Genomic DNA, 20807 nt, shown 5'->3' on the forward strand with positions numbered 1-20807 from the left:
TGCTATCAAACTTCATTCATTTGGGATGAAACATTACATGCTACATGATTTCCTTTGGCAAAGCTGCAGTCCTAAACAATCCATACAGCCGAATTTCAATCCAAATAATTCTACCCTTCTTGAAAGTAAAGCTAGAGAAAAATATGAATTATTTAATATTGAACTAGAACACATTTTTTCCAAGATATACCTTGAAGTTTCATGTCATGTAGAAGGGAACTGACATCTGGAAAAGGATTGAGCATGTGTCTGGGACATGCTTCGAGCAAGTTTAAGTCTCTGAGCTACTGTAATGAGCATATGCTCAAGAAGGACTTGAAAGATCTCATGCTCACCAAGCATGTCTAGACTTTCAGAAGTGACCAGCTTGTAGAGGACCACTCCATGGAGCTAATGGAGCTAATAAAGCTCAGAAGAACCTTCTTGAGCAGCAGAAAAAGCACAAGAGATGGACAGACACACAGATGGGGAGATAGGAGAGAAAGTAGTAAAGTAGGAGGCTATGAAAATCTTGTTGTCCCAAGACTGACTGACAAAGTAGAATGACACTGAACCAACAAGACAGGGTTCTGTAAGGAACAGACTGGTAAGAAGAGGCATAGAGAGTCACAGTAGGGAGAAAAATAAAAATGATGTGGTTCCATCGCAAAATCCACCCTGCCTGCACATTGGAATGAAAGCCTAGACTTCTGTTACAATATTCCTCTGCTGTCAATGAACACATGGAAGAACAGAAAGCTCATTGTTTCCAAAGACAATATAGGCTGAAGTCACCAGTCAGTCGCTCCAAAGTGCTACTCTAAGCAGAGAGGCATCTGAACAGATAAAGGTCTCACTCACATGCATGAAGATAACCCAACAGAGCACAATGTCTGCATTTCTCATTTCCTCAGAGGGAAAAGACCCTTGGTAATTCCACTCAGAAGAATTACATATTAGGGTTGCAAAGTCAAGCTATCAAATGACTGTAAGCATTAAGACTGTGTAAAACATTCACTTAATGATTAGCTTTTCAATATCTTCTCTTACCTTCACTGTCAATTGAATCATCCTACACTTTTTCTGTTGCATATGATTTAATTTCTTCCTCAAAAACGAAACTAATAGTTTCTTCATCAATATTTCAGTAGCGCCCATTACTATGGTACGGTATTTTGGTGCTTCACAAACATAACTTTATATCACAATATTCTGCACAGAAAGCAACAGTGGAATCTCCATTTCGCTGAGATTAAACGCATTACAGAAAGATAAAGATATATGTAACTTTTTATTTCTAGATCAAGCCATCTGTTTTTTTCAGAATACTTAGCATATGCACTTATATTGATAATTCTGTATGTTTTAAACTGCGCCCCAATGACCTCAGTTGCGACAGTAATGTATAATATTTAAGTCAGGCTCAACCCCAAAACACCAAAAAAATCATTTACAAATGCCTCTAATAATTTATGTTTAGGAGGCTTGTAGCAGAAGCAGTCGCAGAATCCAGTTCTTCAAGGCAGCATGCAAGTATTCAACTATATTCAGCTATTCCTAGCTATGCTGCTGCAAATAGCTATTGAGATTTCAGTCCTTAAATTCACACATAATCCTTGCTCAGGGACCATACTAAATTTCTCTGCATCATTTCAATTTTAGTATATGAGCTGCCAAAAATGACCGACTTCACTGATTAGAGATAAGAAAATTAATAAATCTCTGCTTTGGAATCCTAATGGGAATTACTGTACAACTACACACTGAGTTTTTACATCAGTACCTCTCAGGCTGTGCTCATTAAATTTAAAAAAAGTATGGTCTAGTTAATTCAAAAGCAAAACTTCAAATAACTGATCTCTACTGCGAATCATATGATTAAAAAGCTTCAGTTCAGAACATCAGAGTACTATCATTTTAAGTCACATATTTGTATGCTCTGACTCTGAAGGGCCACAGTGGGGCTTCCTTTTTTTTTTAAAAAAAAAAACAGATCTCACACTAAGATTATATATGACACTACGAAAAAAAATTTTCAAGATGCTTGTAAAAAACAGAAATAAATAGTACTTTAAAATATAGCACTACTACCTTCTACTACATAGAAGTAGTGACAGAGAAGCCATAAAAAATTACTCCATTTAACACTAAAATAATCTACGCAAAGGCAATAACCCTGAAAACTAGTTACATTCAGAAAATTTACAAGTACATACCAGTTCTAACTAAAATCAATTCTCCTAAACAGATATTGAAACAAATGAGATCTTTAAAGTAGAAAAGGCAATAATTGCCTACTGGCCTGAGGTAAATCCAAAAGAAAAGGAACTAACTATAAGTGCACTTACACTATAAGTAAAGCATGTATCTCCCACAGAGATTTCAGGGGGGCACGGAGGTTAGGGAGTTAGAAATATTTTCAATAGTGAAAAACATCTAGCAAGGCACCAAGACTCTGGATACAGGAAGTTCAGAAAAAAAAAAAAAAATCCTTCCTAAAAGTATTTAGTGCCCACTTCTCAAATCCTTACTGCATCACGTATTCCCAGAAGTCTGACAGAACAACGAACATGCGTAACAGTTCAAATGTTCAGCACTCAGTCCTGCTAAACTTTCACAGTATCATCTATTACTGCTTATCATTTACCATGCTAAAGCTAGAGATGGATGCAAAATAATCAACAGGGAGTAAACAACTTCAGAATTCTTTTAATTCAGTATTTAAATTGTCATTTAATCTTTTACTTTCAAATTTGTTTTGTTTTTTAAATTTAAAAATTGCTACTTTTATGTGCATTTGTGTGTGAAAGAAACATACATTGCAAAGCTGTTGAATTACCATATTTACAGATCTTGTAAGGTATGAGTCAATTTATGGTCACTTTCAATATAGAAAGATTGTTTCTTCCTTCTATCACATTTAGTTATTTTTCTTCACAAGTAAATTGTGCAAAAAAATTCCAAATCCAAAACAAATACTAAATACTAATACAGACTCTGATTTGCAACAGGCTGTACCCAGAGAGACCTCCATGGTCATAGAAAAAAGAAAAGAAAAGAAAAAAGAAACACCAACAATCCTGACTATAATAGAAATTACACATTATCCTTTGAAGGTCAAATCCCATAGTGAGCAAAAGGAGAATCTATTCTCCGTCATTCACAATCCAGAATTTGTCTAGTAAGGTGTGTACATGTGTATATATGTACACAAACATTTTTATTCATATACTCACATATAATTTTGAAATGAAAAATATACAGATATATAAATAATTAATGTAACTATGTTCATTTCAAAGTCCCTTTACTTACCTACTTCTTCCACCTAAATCTGAATGGACTATGTACAACCAAATTTAAGGCCATACTAGACCAGCTTCATTCAAACCAGCATAGATGTTATATTTCAAATGTCCTGCAACTATCTAACTAGTATGACACATAAGAAATGGTATTTTTGAATTTTCCTTCAATTTAAGGTTATACGTTCACAAACTTTCCTTCCCTCAACTTCTCCAAACCCTCACAACTCTTCCCTTTCAAATTAAAGAAAACCTTTCAATAAAGTGTAAAATGTCAAACTCTGATGCTGTTTCAAACTGTTTTCATTAAATCTTAGATTAAACAGAACATTCATTTCTCCTAGAACTGACAGACATAGGTTCTGAAATGCCAGAACAAAGCTATGAACACAGAAGAGTAATCAGAAAAACATTTTAAAAGTAGAAACTGGGTTTCTCACATTATCATATAATTGTTTCAGTTCAGCGTTACTTTTTTTTTTTTTTTTTTTTTTAAAGTGAAATCCCATTCAAGTTCCTCAAAATGAAATTAAGATTGGAATACTCTTAGGAAGGACACTGTCCCCCTATGTGTAAAAGTCAAAGAGGATATTAATTAGAAAGGAATCCTACATTTTGACATAGTTGAGTCAGGGAGTTTTATTTACTAATTCTTTTAATTACTGTCATTTAAAAAAAAAAAGTATTGTTCTGGATTATGTGTCCATCTCCTGTATTCCATTTCCAATTCTTCTCCTAAATCCTGCCTTTACTACTGTTCCAGTACAGGGAGCTTTTCTCTGAGAGATGAAAAACTATTTTCTGTTATAGCAATTTTTCTCTGAAAAAGGCAACACCCTTAAAAGAAAGTCAAGCCCCCCAAACAAGATGAACAACGTAAACAAAACAACCTCCCAAAACCTTAGCAACTATTAAGAAGACATCGGCTTTACTCTCATAAGTCACCGTAGCCTGCTTCTACCAGACCAACCAAGGGGAACATGTCTAAGCTTGGGAAAAAAAGCAAGGAGAATTATAGCATATCTTAGACCTGCACCGGAGAAGTGATCATTAAACATTTTTAAGTTTATTAATATGGAAGAGTTTGCCAGATGTAAAAATATACATCTTGAAACGGAGATGGAACATTTTTAAAGGTTACGTTCACATGAAAACATAGACCTCTGTCCTCAGTACAGAAATAACAAAGCAAAGTTATTTGACAAGCTGTCATAATGCTTCTATTACATCTTATACAAACTGCATCCCTCCATTTATTTCCCTGAACGTATGCCACAGAACATCTAGTGTGCGGTTTATTTACAAATACGGTCCTGCCCTCATTTTTCTCTCTCCAGTATACCTGAATTTATTCATTACGTTTAAGTGTCTTGCTTAAGTTTCTGTAGATGTTCACTGCAGGTATAGGAATCTGCATGCGTAGAAAAAACTGCAGAACAAAAGCACTTCAAAGCAAGGACTTTCTTCTAGTATGAGACATAATCATCCTTCTGCACAGTTATTTGAGTGGATACCCTGACTTTGACTGCTGCAAAAATAGTAAAAAGCCTGAACAGATTATCTTTCTGCTTAAGATTTTCACTCACTTAGTGGATTTAATCTCGAGAAATTAGACAACCTCTTAAATCCATAATAAATTACTAACAAGAGTTATTCAAAACAAAATGACTTCAGAACATTCTTACTTCAATAGTAGTAGCAGTAAATATTTCAAAAAATATCTTCATAACTAAGGCACACAGCACAGAAGGTACTTAAATGTTTCCTGCCAAAACTTTTTTGACCAAGCGTCTGCTTTCAAAGTATCTACTGCATAATTATCAATTTTCTGTACAGAAAATTTCAATTGCACTTGAAGTATCATATGGGTGTTTTGTCTAATCAGTTGTTTCATATTTCCAGTATGAGAATTGCCATTTACGCACTTCAGGTGTCTCCAAGCCTTACTAATACATTGTCTCCCACATGATATTAAATGAGCAACCAGAAAACAAGTTTTCTTAATAAAAATAGAAATGAGATAGTTCTGAACTGAGGAGATGAGGAAGCATATTTACCTGAAGCATCTCCAACCTTAAAATCACTGTCATCAGAGCTATCATAATCTAAAGCTTCCAGCAGCGAAGCTGCCAAAGGCTTCACTTGTCTCCTCTTCGAGCTGCGGTCCACTGCAGGAAGAAAAGTACAGTATTATTGTTATTACGTGACATAATGAGAGCTCAGCACCGCTACGTGCAAGGCGCTCGCACCGAAGCTCAGCGCGGAGCGGCGGCGGCAGCGGTGCCCCCTGACGCCCCTCCGAGCGCCGCGGGCAGACGCGGAGCGCGGTCGCGCAAGACCCGCCCCCGCCGCCCGCCGAGCGCCTGGGAGACTCCTACAGGTGGCGGAGGGACCGCGGACGGCGGGCGCACGGGGCCTGGCGCTGCCGAGCCCGGGAAGCGCCACCGTGCTGCTGCCCCGGCCGCGGCCCCCACGCAACGGCCGCGGACTGCCCGCCGCCCCGCAGGAGCCCGACGCAGGGCCGAGAAGGCGCCGCCGCTGCCCCCCGCCCGCCGCAGCCGCCCGGCCCCCCCCACCTCCAGGCGAGCGCCGCGACGGCAACACCAACGCGGGGCCGCCGAGGAGCCCCGAGGGGCAGGCAGCCGCTCCGCCCGCGGCGGGACGCGGGCACCCCCGCGCCGGGCCGGACCGGGGCGCCGAGCGGGGAGGGATCTCCCCGGGGAAGGGGCGGGGAGAGCTATTCACAGCCACTTACTAGAGCCTGCGCAGGTGAGCGGCGGGCGGGAGCCCTGGCGGCGGCAGCAGCGGCGATGGCGGCGGCGGCTCACCGCTCCCCCCTCGGGCGCAGCGTCAGCGCCGCGCAGCCGGCCGAGCCCGGGGCCCCTTCCCCAGACAATGGGCACCGCCGCGACCCGGATGCAGACCCGCGCCCGCCCGCGGCGGCCGGTCCCCCTGCTGCGCCTGCGCGTCGCCCCGCCGCGGCCCTGCGGCGCATGCGCGGCACCGGGCGACGCCGCGGCGGTGGCGTTGCCGCGCTTGGGGTGGCGGGTGGCTCCGCGGCGGCGGGAGCCCTCCCGCTCCGGGCCGCGACGGGGGCTCTACCGCCGCGGGTCGGCCCTGGGGGGCGGGAGTTGGAGTAGGGCCTGGGTTTCGTACGTAACGCAGCGGCTCGGGGCGGGCGCGCTGGTTCTCCCAGGGGCCGCAGGTGTAGTAACTCCTTTATTAGGGAAGACAGATCAAAAATCACCAGTCTAGTGCGGCCTCTGTTTCTGCCCCGGTTTTGAAATGAAGCATTAAGGTCGGTTTTAGTAAAAAGCTGTTCTAGAAGTTGAATTCGCTGTTGGCTTGGCGCTTGAGTTGCACTCTCAGGGTCATTTTTTGCAGCCTGGAGAAGTATCAACCCATCCCATTGGAAAAAAATACAGAAATATTTTCTTGACCGCGTCACACGGATCTAGGAGCTAAGTTTGGAACCGAAGGGGGAGAGACCCACGGCAAAGGGGAGCGATGTGGGGCCGTAGCCTTGCTCTGAGGAAACCACTGCCGGTGCCCGTGCCAACGCGGCACTGCCAGCCAGCAGCAGACCAGCCAGCTCCCCAAATTTCATGAGAGTTTTGAAAGGCTGAGGGGACAATCTGCTTTGGGGGGGTTTCTGCCAAGCATCTTTGTAAGCAGAACAGGGGTGTCTTATAGTGTCAATGTTTTTAGGTACTCGTGTGACTTCAAGAGTTTGAGGATTCAAAAAAAAAAATAACAGTAGCATGAAAACTTGCCACAGGATTGTAAAAGCCATTAATGAAAGGTGTGTGTTTAATGATGGATAAACAAAAGTAGTGTTATTTAGTTCTGTGATTAAGAGTGAAGGGGAGGCAACAGTTGGCAAGCGCACAGTCTGCGACAAGAGCCAGCGCTATGTTTGGGTGGTTTTGCCTGTATCACCTACACCAGTGGGCCAGAGCCCAAAGAGCTCCTATTATTGCAAAGACAGCATACTGGGGCAAATGAGGTCATTTTTTAAATAGAGCACAGTGATGGCTGCTTAGTGTATTATATGAGTATGCATTTCAGTGTTTTCAGAAAATTGATAACTTCAGATATTCATTTTTTGAGTTTCAGACATTCGAATATTTTGGAGGGGCAGAAAATTCCAAAGAAAAAATTTCATTCTGGGATTGAATTTTCTATTTTTTTTAGCACAAATTCTGAAGTTATGTCATTTAGATTGTTGTCCTGCAGATTTGTAGTTGAGATGTGTCTTTTATATCTTGCCTGTTGTTAGGAAAACATTTAAATAACGCAAAGAATGTTATCTCCATTTTATGGAAAGGGAAACTGAGGTAATGGGAGTGAAATGACTTTCCCGTGTATTAGGCTAGTGGCAGAGCCTGAATTAAAATCAGGTTCCTCAGTCCTACGCCAGGTTTATTAACACTTAGCTGCATACAGGTTAGCAAGGAAATCGATTCTAAATTCCCAAATCTTGGTAGTTTGAATACTTCGTAGCTGTACTGTCTTTATATGAGTGAAAAAAGATTAATTTTTCTGTTCCCAGCAGCATATAGTTAATCCACTATTCCTCAGCATTTGCAGCTCATCCCTTCATGTCCTTTCTATTAAGCCAGTGTTTCCCAAAAATGGGTCTTCTGCCTCATTCAGGCTTCCAAGCCTGGAAATGCATGTGGAAGTGATATTCCAACCTCTGAACTGGAGTTGCAGCAAAAAGTGCTGAAGACTGCTGCATTACTCCATTATAGCAGTAACAGCTGATGTGTTCACATGGACATCTTCTATTACCTCCACCAATTCTTTGGCTATGTAGCCTGACAGCACAACAAATTCCTTTCCTGATGCTGGTTTTACCAGCCCTCCACAAATATACTTTTGGCCCATGCAGTATAGTCTTTCCTTCAAAACTCTGATCAGCTTCCCTGTGCCATCAGGAGTTGCATACACAACTTCCTAGAGGTTTTTTTTTTAATTATCATTTTAACTGGAGTCCCCATCCTACTTTCTCTTCACATACAAACATATTTCAATCTTAATATGACAAGCAGAGGGCCCCAGATCTCTTTAACATTTAGACTCTCCATGTCGATGTTCACATGTGCAGCAACCAGGTCTAGAGAATCCTCCATCTGCCAAGGGGCAAGCCCCTGATCCTGTCACATAAACAGTGATTTGCAGCACAACTCAGAAAGACCCTGTGTAAGGGGAAGGAGAGGTAGACACAACTGCCCCAAATTTAGGTTTACAAAGAAGAGCAGGCTGAGGGACAGAGGGACCCTCAAAGAATGAGGGCTTTCAGCACATAATATGGTCAAGAGGAGAAGAAAGTGCTGTATAGAGGTGGAGGAACTTTGGAACTTTGGTGGAATTCCTTCAAACACGAAAGTCTGATGAGATGTATGTCAAGTCTGGTATGGACTGTTTGGGTACCAGTTCAGCTTTCTGGGGTTTCCTGCAATTCCAGAGTTTTTCCAGTTGGTACGTACACAGCCCTCGTAAGTCTAGGTGATCAAGCCAAAGTTAATGGCAGCCTGCCCCTACTTCTCATCAACACATTACAGTGCCCAGCTGCTCCTTCCTCCTTCCCTGTTTGTACTCCATCCTATGACACGAGCCCTCTCAGCACTTCTGCCTTTCCTCAACACCCAGCCCAGTTTAGTCTTTCCCTTCCCAAATATTTCTCTTTATTCTTCCTCTCTCTTTTCCCCTCCAAAGGAATATTCTCATTTCTTTTTACTTCTGAAAACAGTATGCATATGTTCTTTTGTTACATCTTCTGTACTCAGATTATGTACTTCATCCTCATTCCTCAACAGAAAAAACCACTATATACCAATACAATTATGTGAACTACAGAGCATCGAAAATTTATCCGGTGTTTGCCTATTTAAACCTCTGGGCAACACAAAGATAGGAGTCACCAGAAAATCCTCCAGATTTAATAATAAAAGCTAAATAAATCAAACAGTACAGAAATTAACAAGAAACACCAGTTCCTTCTCGATCATAATTCTTCAGACATTTCTGGCTTCCTAGAATGTCTGTTCAAAGATCAGTCCTCCCGTAGTAGATTGTAATCTCCTTTAGCAGATTTGGAATCTTTCAAATCGGGGGAAAAGAACAGAAAGTTCATGCTCCGGATGAAAGAGGCCTTCAGGGAGAACATGTCATCCCCTTATTTCTGCAAGGCCTTTGCAAATCTCAGCAGATAATCAAGAATATTGAAATATTAGGTTGCCTTCTTGCTTCAAGAAATGAGGTATTAATAATGCAGTGCTGGAAGTGAGATACTTTACTGACATCATTAAAACAGCTGGTAAGTGTTGTCAGTTTAGCATTTTTAAGAAGTACTACACTCATACATACAAAAGAATTATCTTAAAAGGTCATTTTTAGAGCAAAACTATAAAGAGCTGAAATAATAACAGAGGTAAAAATGTCATGGCAGCTCCATCATTATCATAATATCTAAAAACTACTTAGAAATATTTCAGCATATCAGGTCATGTCAAGCATGTCAGGTTTTTCAATTATCCGAGTAGTCCAATGTCTATGCTTCAGGTCAACACTTAAGTGCACAGTCTGTTGCAAGAGTAGGTGTCTGAATCTCCATTTCAGTGGCGCTCTTCCACTGCTGGAGAAAAAGATATCCTGTAACTATACTTTTGCTTTAAGAAAGGAATCTTTGTTGTTGTTCTGTAAAGACCATTTTAGGAGGAGTTACACAATAGCAATTCAGCAGAGAATACAGTCATACTCACATAAGCTACCTTAAAATATTCTTAGTTTAATGAAAGCTTTGAGTGTCAAAGAAAGAAATGCACTAATACAGCATTTCCTCACCTAGGGAATAAACTCAAGAATAAGTATGTTTTTAAATCATCCATCAACTGTGAATGGAGAAATAATAGTAAGAAATCCTGTATCTACATTTTTTTCCTGTCAGTGAGCAGACAGTTAAAGCCATGACCTACCTGTCTGAATCCAAACACCAAACTCTTTTGTTACCCATCAAAACATCACCATCTCTAGTAGGGAAACTGACCTCTTCAAATATCCTTCCAAGGAGAATTGTTCCAGCTTTCACTCTTTAACTGTACCGTAACAGCAAGCACCTGTCTCAGTGATCTCTGCTCTTTTGTCTAGTATTATATTGTAAGCTATAAAGAGAAGAAGACTGAATCGGATGTCTTTGCTGTTGTAAATTACAAAAAGAGGAAATCGAGTATCGATAGTCTCTAAATGGTAAGACTTTGAAATAACAAGCTGCAGACTGCTGCAAGGTCTAGTGCAGTCAAATGCTGCCGTGGAATGTTCCCATCAGGTAGTAAGACATTCCTTACACTCCCTGGCCTAATCTCAGCCTCAGCCCATTATGGTTTTTTTTCTGATTACATGGCATACATGGAAAAATTAAAAAAAAAAAAAAGCAGTATTTATCTTTAATAGAAGAGCTTTCTGACCTTAAAGATTATAATAAGATTGGAAAGGTTAAGAAGTACTAGAGTTAGATTTTTTGTTCTGTATGAATCATCACGCTAAGTAATGTGTATCTTTTTAGGATTGGAAATTATTTCTAGCCTGTGCGTATCTTCCTTATACATACAATCTGACCTCTTATGCAGAAAGAGTTTCAAAGATACTGTCAAATCTCAATAGTTTTTTAGGTCTGCTTTATATAATGCGCAAAATCTGAGGTTGTCACTAATCATACACATCAAAGGTAGAGATGGGTCCTTTCTTTTGCTGATGCAGATGTTAAATCCAAGGGTTAGGAATGATGGCTCTATCTATCTGTTTTTATTGCTTTCAGACTGATACAGTAGTCAGACTCCTGCCTTCCATTCCCTCTGCTCACAGTGCGGGAACGCACACATTGGCATGACTCTGGGTCAAGTTCTAGTCCTGCAACCCCATAATCAAACAGCTATTTTAACTTGAGAAAAATACATCATTTTGTAGATCTTTGTCAATTCAAGTTTAACAGACCTAAAACAGAGGTCTTCCCACACTTCACTTCGCTCTATATGCTTACCTTTCCTTCAGCCACCGTGACACCACCCCGTCACTCATGCCCGTACAAAATACATCATCCTCAACTCAGAGCTCTCTGCAGATCCTGTCACTGAAGTTACATCCTAAAGGTTCAGTGTAAAACATATCTAACATACCGCTTCCATATCTGCCCATTCAGCTAAAATTCTGAAGGCTCATCTCCCTTCTCATTTATATCAATATTGCTTTCTCTGGTTTAAGAAAATACTATACTGATGTTGCCATGTCTATCTTGAATGATTTTTCTCAGCTTCTGCCATATTCCTTTTCCATTTTTATTTATCTAGTGAATTCTTCTCTGCTGCATCAGTCATAAATTACTTGGTTTTGATTTGAAGACTCTTCACAGATTACTCTTTCTTGCATCTGCCATTTCTTATGGCAGATGACAATTGATATAGGAATTTGTTTCACACAATGCATTAGCCTTCTGTTCTCCGTTAAATTTTCAGACAAGCTTTTTTTCCAGGCATCCTTCATACTTAAAATGTGTTCCATGTAAACATCTGCAAAACTAGTTTATTTTTTCCTCTTAAAACACCCTTTTACCCATGCTGCCCCAAAATGTTGTAATATTCATTGGACACTGTCTGTCATATTGTCTCACAGTTTACTTGTACTTCCCTGTCATACCTATATGCTTCTGTTTCTTCTTTTATGCTTATATTTATGATCTCTTTGGGGCAGGCTTAGTAATTCCATGTTTATGTCATTTTTCTGTGTATGATTTATTCCAGGTGTAGCAGAATTTTGGGTCATGAGTTAAGCTCCTAGACATAAAAGCTGTATAAGGAATATTAACCATTATTATCCTGTGACCTTTAGATTGTCAACTCATCAGAGAAGCTATATTCTCTTTGTAAAGTAAATATAATTTGGACCACTGTATAAACAAATAATAATAACAATATAAAGAACTATTAAAACATGAGAGCATAGAGGTGTTGTACTGGTTCAAATTAAGGGCCCATCTAACCTAAGTGGACAGCCAGAGAAAAGTAGGAGCAGAGCAAGCATGTATGATGTTTCCATTGATTTACCAACTTCCAGTTATTTTCAGTTGTGCAAATTTCTTGGTCCTGATGTGGTTTGTCCATTTAGTGACCTGTAGTGTGGCTTTCTTCTAAGAAACATTCTTCTAAGAACTTGTCCAGTTTCCCCTTAACCCACGCAGAGCTTTTTTAACATCGTTTGGCACAAAATTCCACATACCTTAAGTACGAAAAAAGATTCTTTTGTTTCTTTTGAACCTGGCTGCTGTCATCTTCTATCATCTCTTCTGAGTGCATCATTTTCCCAGGCTGAAGAATCTCAGCCTACTCAGTCACTCCTGATAGAGAAGCTGTTCCGTGTCTCTAATCATCCTTGTTTTCCTTCTCTGAACCTTTTCCAGTCCTTGCTGTAATGAGAGAACAGTACTAACATGTGGGCAAATGATGTATTTATTCAGTTGTATAATAATGTTTCTGATTTGTCCTCTATTCCTGTCCTAGTAATTTTTAAGATTTTTTTTTCTTTTTTTTTTCCTTGAGGTGTATGGGGTGATTGACTGGTACCCTGCACTGAACTGACACTTCCATGAAACTATCCTAATCTCAACGTCTTGTTCCTGAGTGGGAACAGTCAGAGCCCATCATTTTACCTGTGAACCCAGGATTGCTTTTCCTTGGGAGCATTGCTTTCTTTACATTTATCTACATTGAATTTCACTTTCGTTGCATTTATCCACATTGAATTTCACCTGCCATGTTATTTACTGCCCAGTCTGATAAGAGGTTACACCATTAGTAGTTTGGCTGTTTCATCCCTGAGTTCTTTGAAAATTCTTGGGTGAATCCCATGTGATAGCGGTAGTTTCTTAGTGCTTTATCATAGTATTTTATCTTTTTTCTCAATATTTTATCTATAGTTGATTCCACAATAACTTCTAATTCAGACAGATCTTCTGTTGAGCCCTCTTCCCCCACAAAGTAGCATTCTAGTATGGTACTCTCTTCATTTCTTTTCCACAGTGAATACTGATGGAAAGGATTCATTTCCCTGTCTAAGTACACATTTCATGCCAATCATCAACTAGCCCTATAGACTCTCTGGCATGTTTCTTGCTCCTGCTGTGTTTGAAAAATGATTTAGTACTAATTTTGATTCCTTTATCTAGTTGATCCTAAAATTCTTTCCCTGTTCTGCCTAATGAATCATATTTTTACATTTAGTCTGCTAGAGCTTACGTTCCTTTGTATTTTCTTGTTTTGAATGCAATTTCAGCCCTTTGAAGGATTCCTTTTTGTTTTTAATAATCTGCCTTACTTGGCTGGGTAGTGGTTCCAACTTCCTTTTATCTTTTCTCTGTCATTTCCAAAGGTGGTAAGCACTGGTGCTGTGACACTAGTACAGTGTTTTCCAGTAGCTCACATGCCTATGAGAATTAAATTCCTTAGACTATCCCTTCCACATATCTTATGAGCAGCTTCCTCATTTTCTATATGTCCCTTTTGAAGATGAGCAGAAGCAGGGTGGATTTTCAGAATTTTGTTGCCTTTGTAGGTATGTTGAAAAAGTACATGTTAACTGTCACAGAATAGCATTAGCTGTAAGACTTTGATTAGATCCTGCTCATTATTCAGTACAAAGTCAAGGTTTGTATTTTCTGGTGTGAGCTCACTAACCACTTATTCCATTAAAGAGTCATTCATAATGTCTAACACTTTCATCTCTGCTTTACATCTCAATATGATGTTCATCCAGTCTGAATGGGGGTAATTGAAATCTCTCATACAACTGTATTTCCTGCCTTGCTGCCTTCTTGATTTTTCTCAGATTATTACAGTCAGTGTTGCCCATCCTTTCTCAGTGGTTGTTAATAGAGACCCAATACTATATTTGTCCAATTGGAACAAATCCATTCAGATTCTAACGTACTTAGTGAGGTGGTTAATTTTTTGATTTGATTTAATTCTAATTTCTTTAATGTATACTACTACTTTGGCCTGGGCACAACTTACTGTATTTCCTATGTATATTTTGTGTCTTACTACTTAATACAGTGTATAATTGCTTGTCTTCTTTGCACCAAGCTTCCAGGAGGTCTGGTATGTCACTTTTTTATGTAAGGGAAGACATTCCCATTTCTCCATCTTATCTCTTAAACTTCTTACAGGCTCTGCAACCTCTTCACCCTCCTGGAGAGATTTGTCTGCCTATGCCCAAGACCAGTGGTGATGTAGTGCCCTGTGACCTTGGATCAGACTCTAGGGAAACAGCTGGGTGAGAAGACACTGGGAGAAGCCTCGCTGGGGTCCTCTGCCCTTTGGCTCAGGATCTGCATTTAAGCTCAGGCCCTCACCTGTGGTCCGCACCTGAACTACACTGTGTGCTGTACATCTCTGATCCTGACCCACTGACTTGACTTCCTCGCTTGACCATGGACCTGCCTCATCACTATATCCTTGGCTGGCAATCTTCAGACCACTTGCTAACCCTGGTTACCATTAAGCTGCTCTCCTCTTGTTTGGGTGCTGTGGCACTGTGGCCTGTTGGTGAGGACACTGCCCTGCTTGCCTTGCTGTCACCATCAGCTCCTGACTCACCTTCCCTTGTGAAGCAGCTCCCTCTTGCTGCTCCGTGGCACACTTATTGGTCCCCTGGTCATTCAGATGAATTTCAGCTGAAGTACACCTTTTATTCTGAAACTGCTCTCCATTCAGGATGAATTTGCATTCTTCTTCCTTATACCATCCAATCAAGGCAGTAAAACTCTGCCTTCCACCTCTTCCCATGATCCCATGGGGTGCAGGAAGCATTTTACATAATGCTATCATAGAAATCTTGGTCTTCAGCTTCCTTCCCGTTTGCCTAAATGCCCTTCCCTTTGTCATTAGTGCTTATGCGCACCACAACTAGTGGCCCCCTCCCAGCACTTCTTGGGACCCTACCCGGATTCCTTAAGGGCATTGCCACCCGGTAGTCACTGTGCAGGCCTCTGGGGTCACAAACCCAGACGTTTATTTGTGCAGTGACAGATTCTTCCACCAATACTGCCTTCCTCCTCCTCACAGCCAAGAAAAAAATTGTGAGCAATACAAGAAAAGAAAGTCATTCCATTATTTTTTTAATAATCAAACCCCACTCTCTCTTAACATGAAATGAAAAGTGAACAGAAGCCCGTGATTGCCACTGACTTCGGTGGGCTCTGGCTCAGGTTCTTAATGACACTGTCTGACTGATACACATTTTCCAGACACTGTCCTTCATCCACCAAATCATTCTGTCATTTTTCAGAAAAAATCTGGGATGTAAAGAACATCTGCCACAACAAACATAAAAAGCACAGGCTTGCTGTTACTAGTGGAAAGTATTCTACAGGCTTGAATTAAAGAAAAAAAAGTTTATTAACTTTACAAGAATACTTACTTTAAATGTGAGTGTCAATGACCCTTCTCACATAAAGTTTTTCCAAAACAATCTTGTTTTGGTCTCACTGAGAAAAAAACAACCTTCAGCTAGGCTGACAAAATCTTCAGGAATTGCTATAGAATACATTCTACTAAAGGGGGTTCTATAGCACTATAGCATTCTTTTAAATTCTTTTTAGTTATTATCTGTACAAAAAAGAAGTTGAGCTGGTCTGGTTTGGATTTGTATGAAAAATGATAATAAAATATATAAAACCAGTAAGCGACAAAGAGAGGAAATAATTGCTAAAATGTACTCTTTATGCTTTTAATATTCTCTGTTAAATAATTGGGACATTTAGAAATCCATTTGTTTCTTTTTTTGATATTCATTATCTCACTGATTAGCACAATGTGTAGCAAGGATGATATAGAATATGTTTTTATTATCATCACAGATTTCATAATGATTAATCTGGTTTTAATCTGTTTTTACCAGATTATGCAGGTTTTTGTTGAAAAATATATTTTAAGAATTTGAGCTGATTTAAGATCCAATTTATTGCAAAAGAAAAGGCATCCAGTTATGCTAGAGTTTCACTTCATCAAGCCATCTATACAAAGTTTTTGCTTGTTATTTAATAAAACAGAAAAACAGTCAGCAACACTTGTCTTTGTTAAGGTATGCTGCTGTTAGCATACAGCAAAAATGCTGGCACCTTGCCTGGAAAGTACAGCAACAACTGATAGATCTGATCTTATTCTGTGGCTCGGGAGAAAACAGACTACAGTGAAGGCCAGTCTTAATGGCCTGCTACTGTCAATTGCTTGGCAAGGACACACAAGTTTCTGAAAACAGATATGGGAAGTTGAACTGATTTTGTAAGTCTGGGAAAGAGATTTCACCTTCCTTAGTGGTAGTAGAGCCCCCAGAACAGTGCCTATTAAAGTTAGACTTTCAGAAATCTCTGTATAATTGTGTTTTATACGCTACTGTAAAAAAAAAAAGTATAAATATTTAAGAAATAATAGTGCTAATTTATTATTTTACAGGTCAGTCTCAATTTCAATTATTTCTTGAGAACTGGGATGAAATATTGCAGCTGCAGGATTTCTGAAAAGGAAGCCATTTTTTTCCATACTGCTGTATTGCTGAGCCAGATTTTTAGAGACATAACCTGTTCCATATGAAAAAGAGAATGGCAGATTTTATTTTATTCTACACTATTCTGTGCAAAGCTTGGGGTTAGATAAGTTCTCAGTTTGGGAGGTTTTAGTGGTAGTGAGTGAAGAAGGAATCTGCTGTCATTGAGATAGTTCATAAACCAGAGATCCTCAAGAGACTTGAACAACTCCAGTTCCAAACATGGGCAAGACTTCTAGCTAGAAAACATCACTCCATCTTCTATGAGCAAATTTGTATGATAAATATTATCCTAGAGCAGTCATCATTTTTATGCTTATGGGGATTAATTAGGCATATCATGTTATAACAATGATAGGGAGAAATAGCAACAACCCTTTTATTTAACTTATTTAACAGAAAATATCCTAACTTTTAGAAAATAACAGAGAAGCTCTTATTTGCTACAGTCTCGGAAATTTAGAAGGGACAGCATTCTCATTTTTTCTTTGTCTTCTTAAATATTTCAAAAGTTTAATCTTAATTTTTTTTTTTTAGTTCTGAAGAAATTCCTTTCCCCTTCTCCAACCCCTTCCTAGATGAAGGAGAAAGGGAGAAATGAGAGAGCCTGGATCAAACTGTCTCCCTTTAATACTTCTACTGGAAAGGGAGAGAAAAACAAACAAAAATGAGGCCATTGGCATTTTTCTCATCGAACAGGAAATGGAATCAAATTCCAGAATGCTTTAAATATTTCCCAAACCCAGGAAATTCTGTAAAAATTAAAATATAAAAATACTTTTCAATTACACTGACATGCTTTTTTTTTTAAATAAGAACATAATGTCCCACCATAATGATGTCTCCCTCGTCACAGTGATGGTAGGGTACAGGTTTCACATTAAATCTCAATACCTGTATCAAATTCTGTAATTGTGCAACCACACAGTGAGCCAGATTAGTTTGTTGATCTGACAGAAAGCTACCCTACCAAAAAAAACAGGTGGCTCCAAGACTGACAGATCCAGTGCAAGCACAGAGCAGGAACATAGAGATAGGAACACATGGTGGGAGGAAGGCAGGGTCACCTGCCCAGCTCAGTAGCAGTCCATATCAGATCAGATTAGGAGCAACACACTTAGGCTGTGACTACATGGCCAGTTCAGTTAGGCATGTAATGAAAAGATACAGTCCCACTGCCCCCCTGCCATTTGCTTCTTCTGGGTGCTTCTTACAGTCGCATCCTGTGTGCTAGCAACAGCAATGAGTTGGAATTGAACCAGATGAAAACAAACTTTCTGTTTTGTCTCTCTCCTACAGCCTCCCCTACTGTGCTGCTGGTACATGAGTAGCCAAGGGCAAAGAATGGATGAAACTGCCCCTTTGAGGAGCACCTTGGACTTACTGTGGATTAAAATGGTTGTGTAATTGTAGCCCTAACGATTCCACATATGCTTTGCTGTTGTGTAATAAAATGATATCTGTCTGTGTCTGTATTCTCACTACTATTTATTTGTATTCTGCGACTCAAGGTGGCTCCACAGTATACAGTCTTTTCTGGTACCCCTCAAATGACTCTCCTCTTTCTTCCAAATGCCATGCTGTCATGAAACGGGATACTACTAAGTAGATTTAAAAGAGCTATCACCTTGAAAAAAATGCTTTTTTTCCTCCAGACCAAATGGGAAAGGAAAGAGAGAAAGAGGCAAGAAGCAAAAATTCACACTGGCCTGAATTGTTTCTTTAGAGGATTGCTTCTTTTAAAACTCATTGCATTGGAGTTTTCTGAATGTAAATCACATGAATCATTTCAATTTGGTCAAGTTTTAATCAAAGCTCATTTTACCCTATGAACAAATACACTGAATCCAAGTTTGAGAAGACAGATTATTCTTTTAAAGACTTATTTTACTTTTAAAAATTTAGTTTATCTCTAGAATGGCTTCTGTACATGATTTTTTTGTTTCCTATGATTCTGCTATGGAGAAGGTAGTATAAAATGTATTTCTTATGAGACTTACTTTTGTCATGGGTTTTGCTTTTCAGAGGTTCAGCATTTTAAATTATATTTGAAGATACCAATTTTTAAAATTGTTAAGTTCATCCATATCTGTTTTGCATTTCATGGAAAAAAGAGCATTGGGTGCCTGAACACTTTAGGAATACTACAGGTGTTTGCTATACAGATCTTTCAGACAAGCATTAGCGTTTTGATCATGTCTCAGTAAATAGGGATAGCAGCCTGGAGGAGGTGTTTCTTAAGGGGTGAGTCCCAAGGAGGAAAAACAGCTGGGCAGAGACAGCATCAATGGAGTAACATCACAAAGTAAACAGGCAGACAAGTTAGTCAGACAAATAAGTTTAGTGAAAGAAAGGCAGTCTCTTGGAATCAACTTTTTGGACCAAGGAGGTTATGAAACAGCAAGTAAAAACCAGAATATTCTGTTGTCTTTAATCTGGTTTCTTATGCAATGTAAGATGAAAACAGCATTTTATAGAAAAAAATGAAAGTACTTTATGAAAGTCCATTTTAATTTAGTTTGCTAACTTGTATGTTCTGCTCATTCTCAAAGAAAATTATTGATGTCTTAGTATATACAAGAAAAAAATACCAAAATATTCCATAGTTTTTCCCTTCAGAGCATTTTCACTTCAGTCTGGAGTTTGCTGTTCAAATGAAATAAGAAATTCTGGCTCAGAAGTCTTATCACGAGTTTATATTTCATGCAATCACACAATGTGAATCTTACAGACGAAGAAGGATGATGGACTCAGTCACACATCGAAACATGTCGTTATCCTTCCTCCATAAATATAGTAATACAATTCCCAACATTTAAATGAAGCTGTATTTAAAGAAAGGATAGTATGGGAATAAGGAAAAGGAAATAAATAAACCCTCCTGATAAGTTGTAAGTAGCACAGTAAATTTTTAACAGAGCAGAAGTTTCCAAAAAGCATGAGTAAAACTAAAGAGTTGCCAAAGCAATTACTTTCATGCTCCTTACAATAAAGCTTTTGTGCTTTATTAAAGAGAGATGATTGGATACTTTATATGCTTAGAAATAGAACCCTGAGTTTTGTACTAATATAGATAAATTCATATAAGTGTTACTGAAATATCATAACACAAAATTGCTACATTAGTTTTCTCAAAATTTGTGGTGGTGAAGTTATAGTACAATGTAGCACTTTAATCTGCATCCATGCTGAAGTAGGGATGATCTCCTTTCTCCTAAGTGGACTGAATACAGCATATTTCTTCTGTGGCCAGATCCCAGAAAGGAGGCAAGCTGGGGCTGGATTTCACATCCTAAGCATTCTGCTGTTTTAGAAATTATCTGCATCGAGTACTGAAGACTCAAGCGAATGTGATATTTGGAGATATTTTAAGTGCAGAGAGGTGATGGCTCGAAGATATCCTAAGTGCTTCTTTATAACAACCTGGCGTTATGCCTTCCCATAGAGATTTAGCTTATGTCTAAATTGTACTTCAGGTGGCCAAGCCAAGAAATGTTCTTAAATACTGCCAAGATGTCAATAGTTTGTCCTCAGTTACAAATGCAGCTGCATACAAAATCAGGCTGCTTACAAAACTGATCTGCCCTTGCAGCATCTGACATCATAGCCCTTGTAGGAGGAAGCCCACGACTAATGCTCTTGCGCAGTATGAACCATGTGACAATACCAAGAAACAGATAGGTATTATAAAGTTCTGAACAAGGTGATCAGGGCTTGCCAGGTTCATACACACTGCAGGTTGTGCTCTGAGAGGCAACAAAAGCCTGAGCTTTCTCCAGTAACTTTTTCTGAAATGCAGCTGAGGCCTATCCTTGTGCCTGAGCTTGTGTCTCGAGTGATTTTGGGCTAAAACATCCTGAAAGTGTGATTTATTCTAGCTCCACTTTAAGTTGGGATAAATTGCCTCTGGGAGCTGTCTATGTCTTT

At 39.5% G+C, this 20807-nt stretch overlaps 1 protein-coding gene, 2 long non-coding RNA genes and 1 other non-coding gene across 4 annotated transcripts in view; 1 reads left to right on the plus strand and 3 right to left on the minus strand.

Annotated features, from left to right (window-relative positions):
• The window catches only part of PHF14 (PHD finger protein 14), a 166339-nt gene extending 160035 nt beyond the window's left edge, over positions 1-6304 (minus strand). The window contains exons 1-2 of the mRNA XM_026104994.2: positions 6040-6304; positions 5342-5452 (exon numbers count right to left, since the gene is read on the minus strand). Of these exons, the coding sequence (XP_025960779.2) occupies positions 5342-5452; position 6040 (112 nt within the window). The 5' untranslated portion in view covers positions 6041-6304. The remainder of the gene's footprint in view (positions 1-5341; positions 5453-6039) is intronic.
• On the minus strand, positions 1553-1664 carry LOC112986075 (U6 spliceosomal RNA). The gene has a single exon (XR_003259919.1). It is a non-coding gene; the product is annotated as a U6 spliceosomal RNA (small nuclear RNA).
• On the plus strand, positions 6273-18355 carry LOC112985977 (uncharacterized). Its single transcript, XR_010387658.1, has 2 exons — positions 6273-7086; positions 14503-18355. It is a non-coding gene; the product is annotated as an uncharacterized LOC112985977 (long non-coding RNA).
• LOC112985976 (uncharacterized) lies at positions 9215-15016 on the minus strand. The gene is made up of 3 exons (XR_003259877.2): positions 14933-15016; positions 12558-12744; positions 9215-9924 (listed from the first exon to the last, which is right to left on the minus strand). It is a non-coding gene; the product is annotated as an uncharacterized LOC112985976 (long non-coding RNA).
• Positions 18356-20807: the final 2452 nt, after the last annotated feature.

Source organism: Dromaius novaehollandiae, chromosome 2 (assembly GCF_036370855.1).
Source record: "Dromaius novaehollandiae isolate bDroNov1 chromosome 2, bDroNov1.hap1, whole genome shotgun sequence".
NCBI lineage: Eukaryota > Metazoa > Chordata > Aves > Casuariiformes > Dromaiidae > Dromaius > Dromaius novaehollandiae.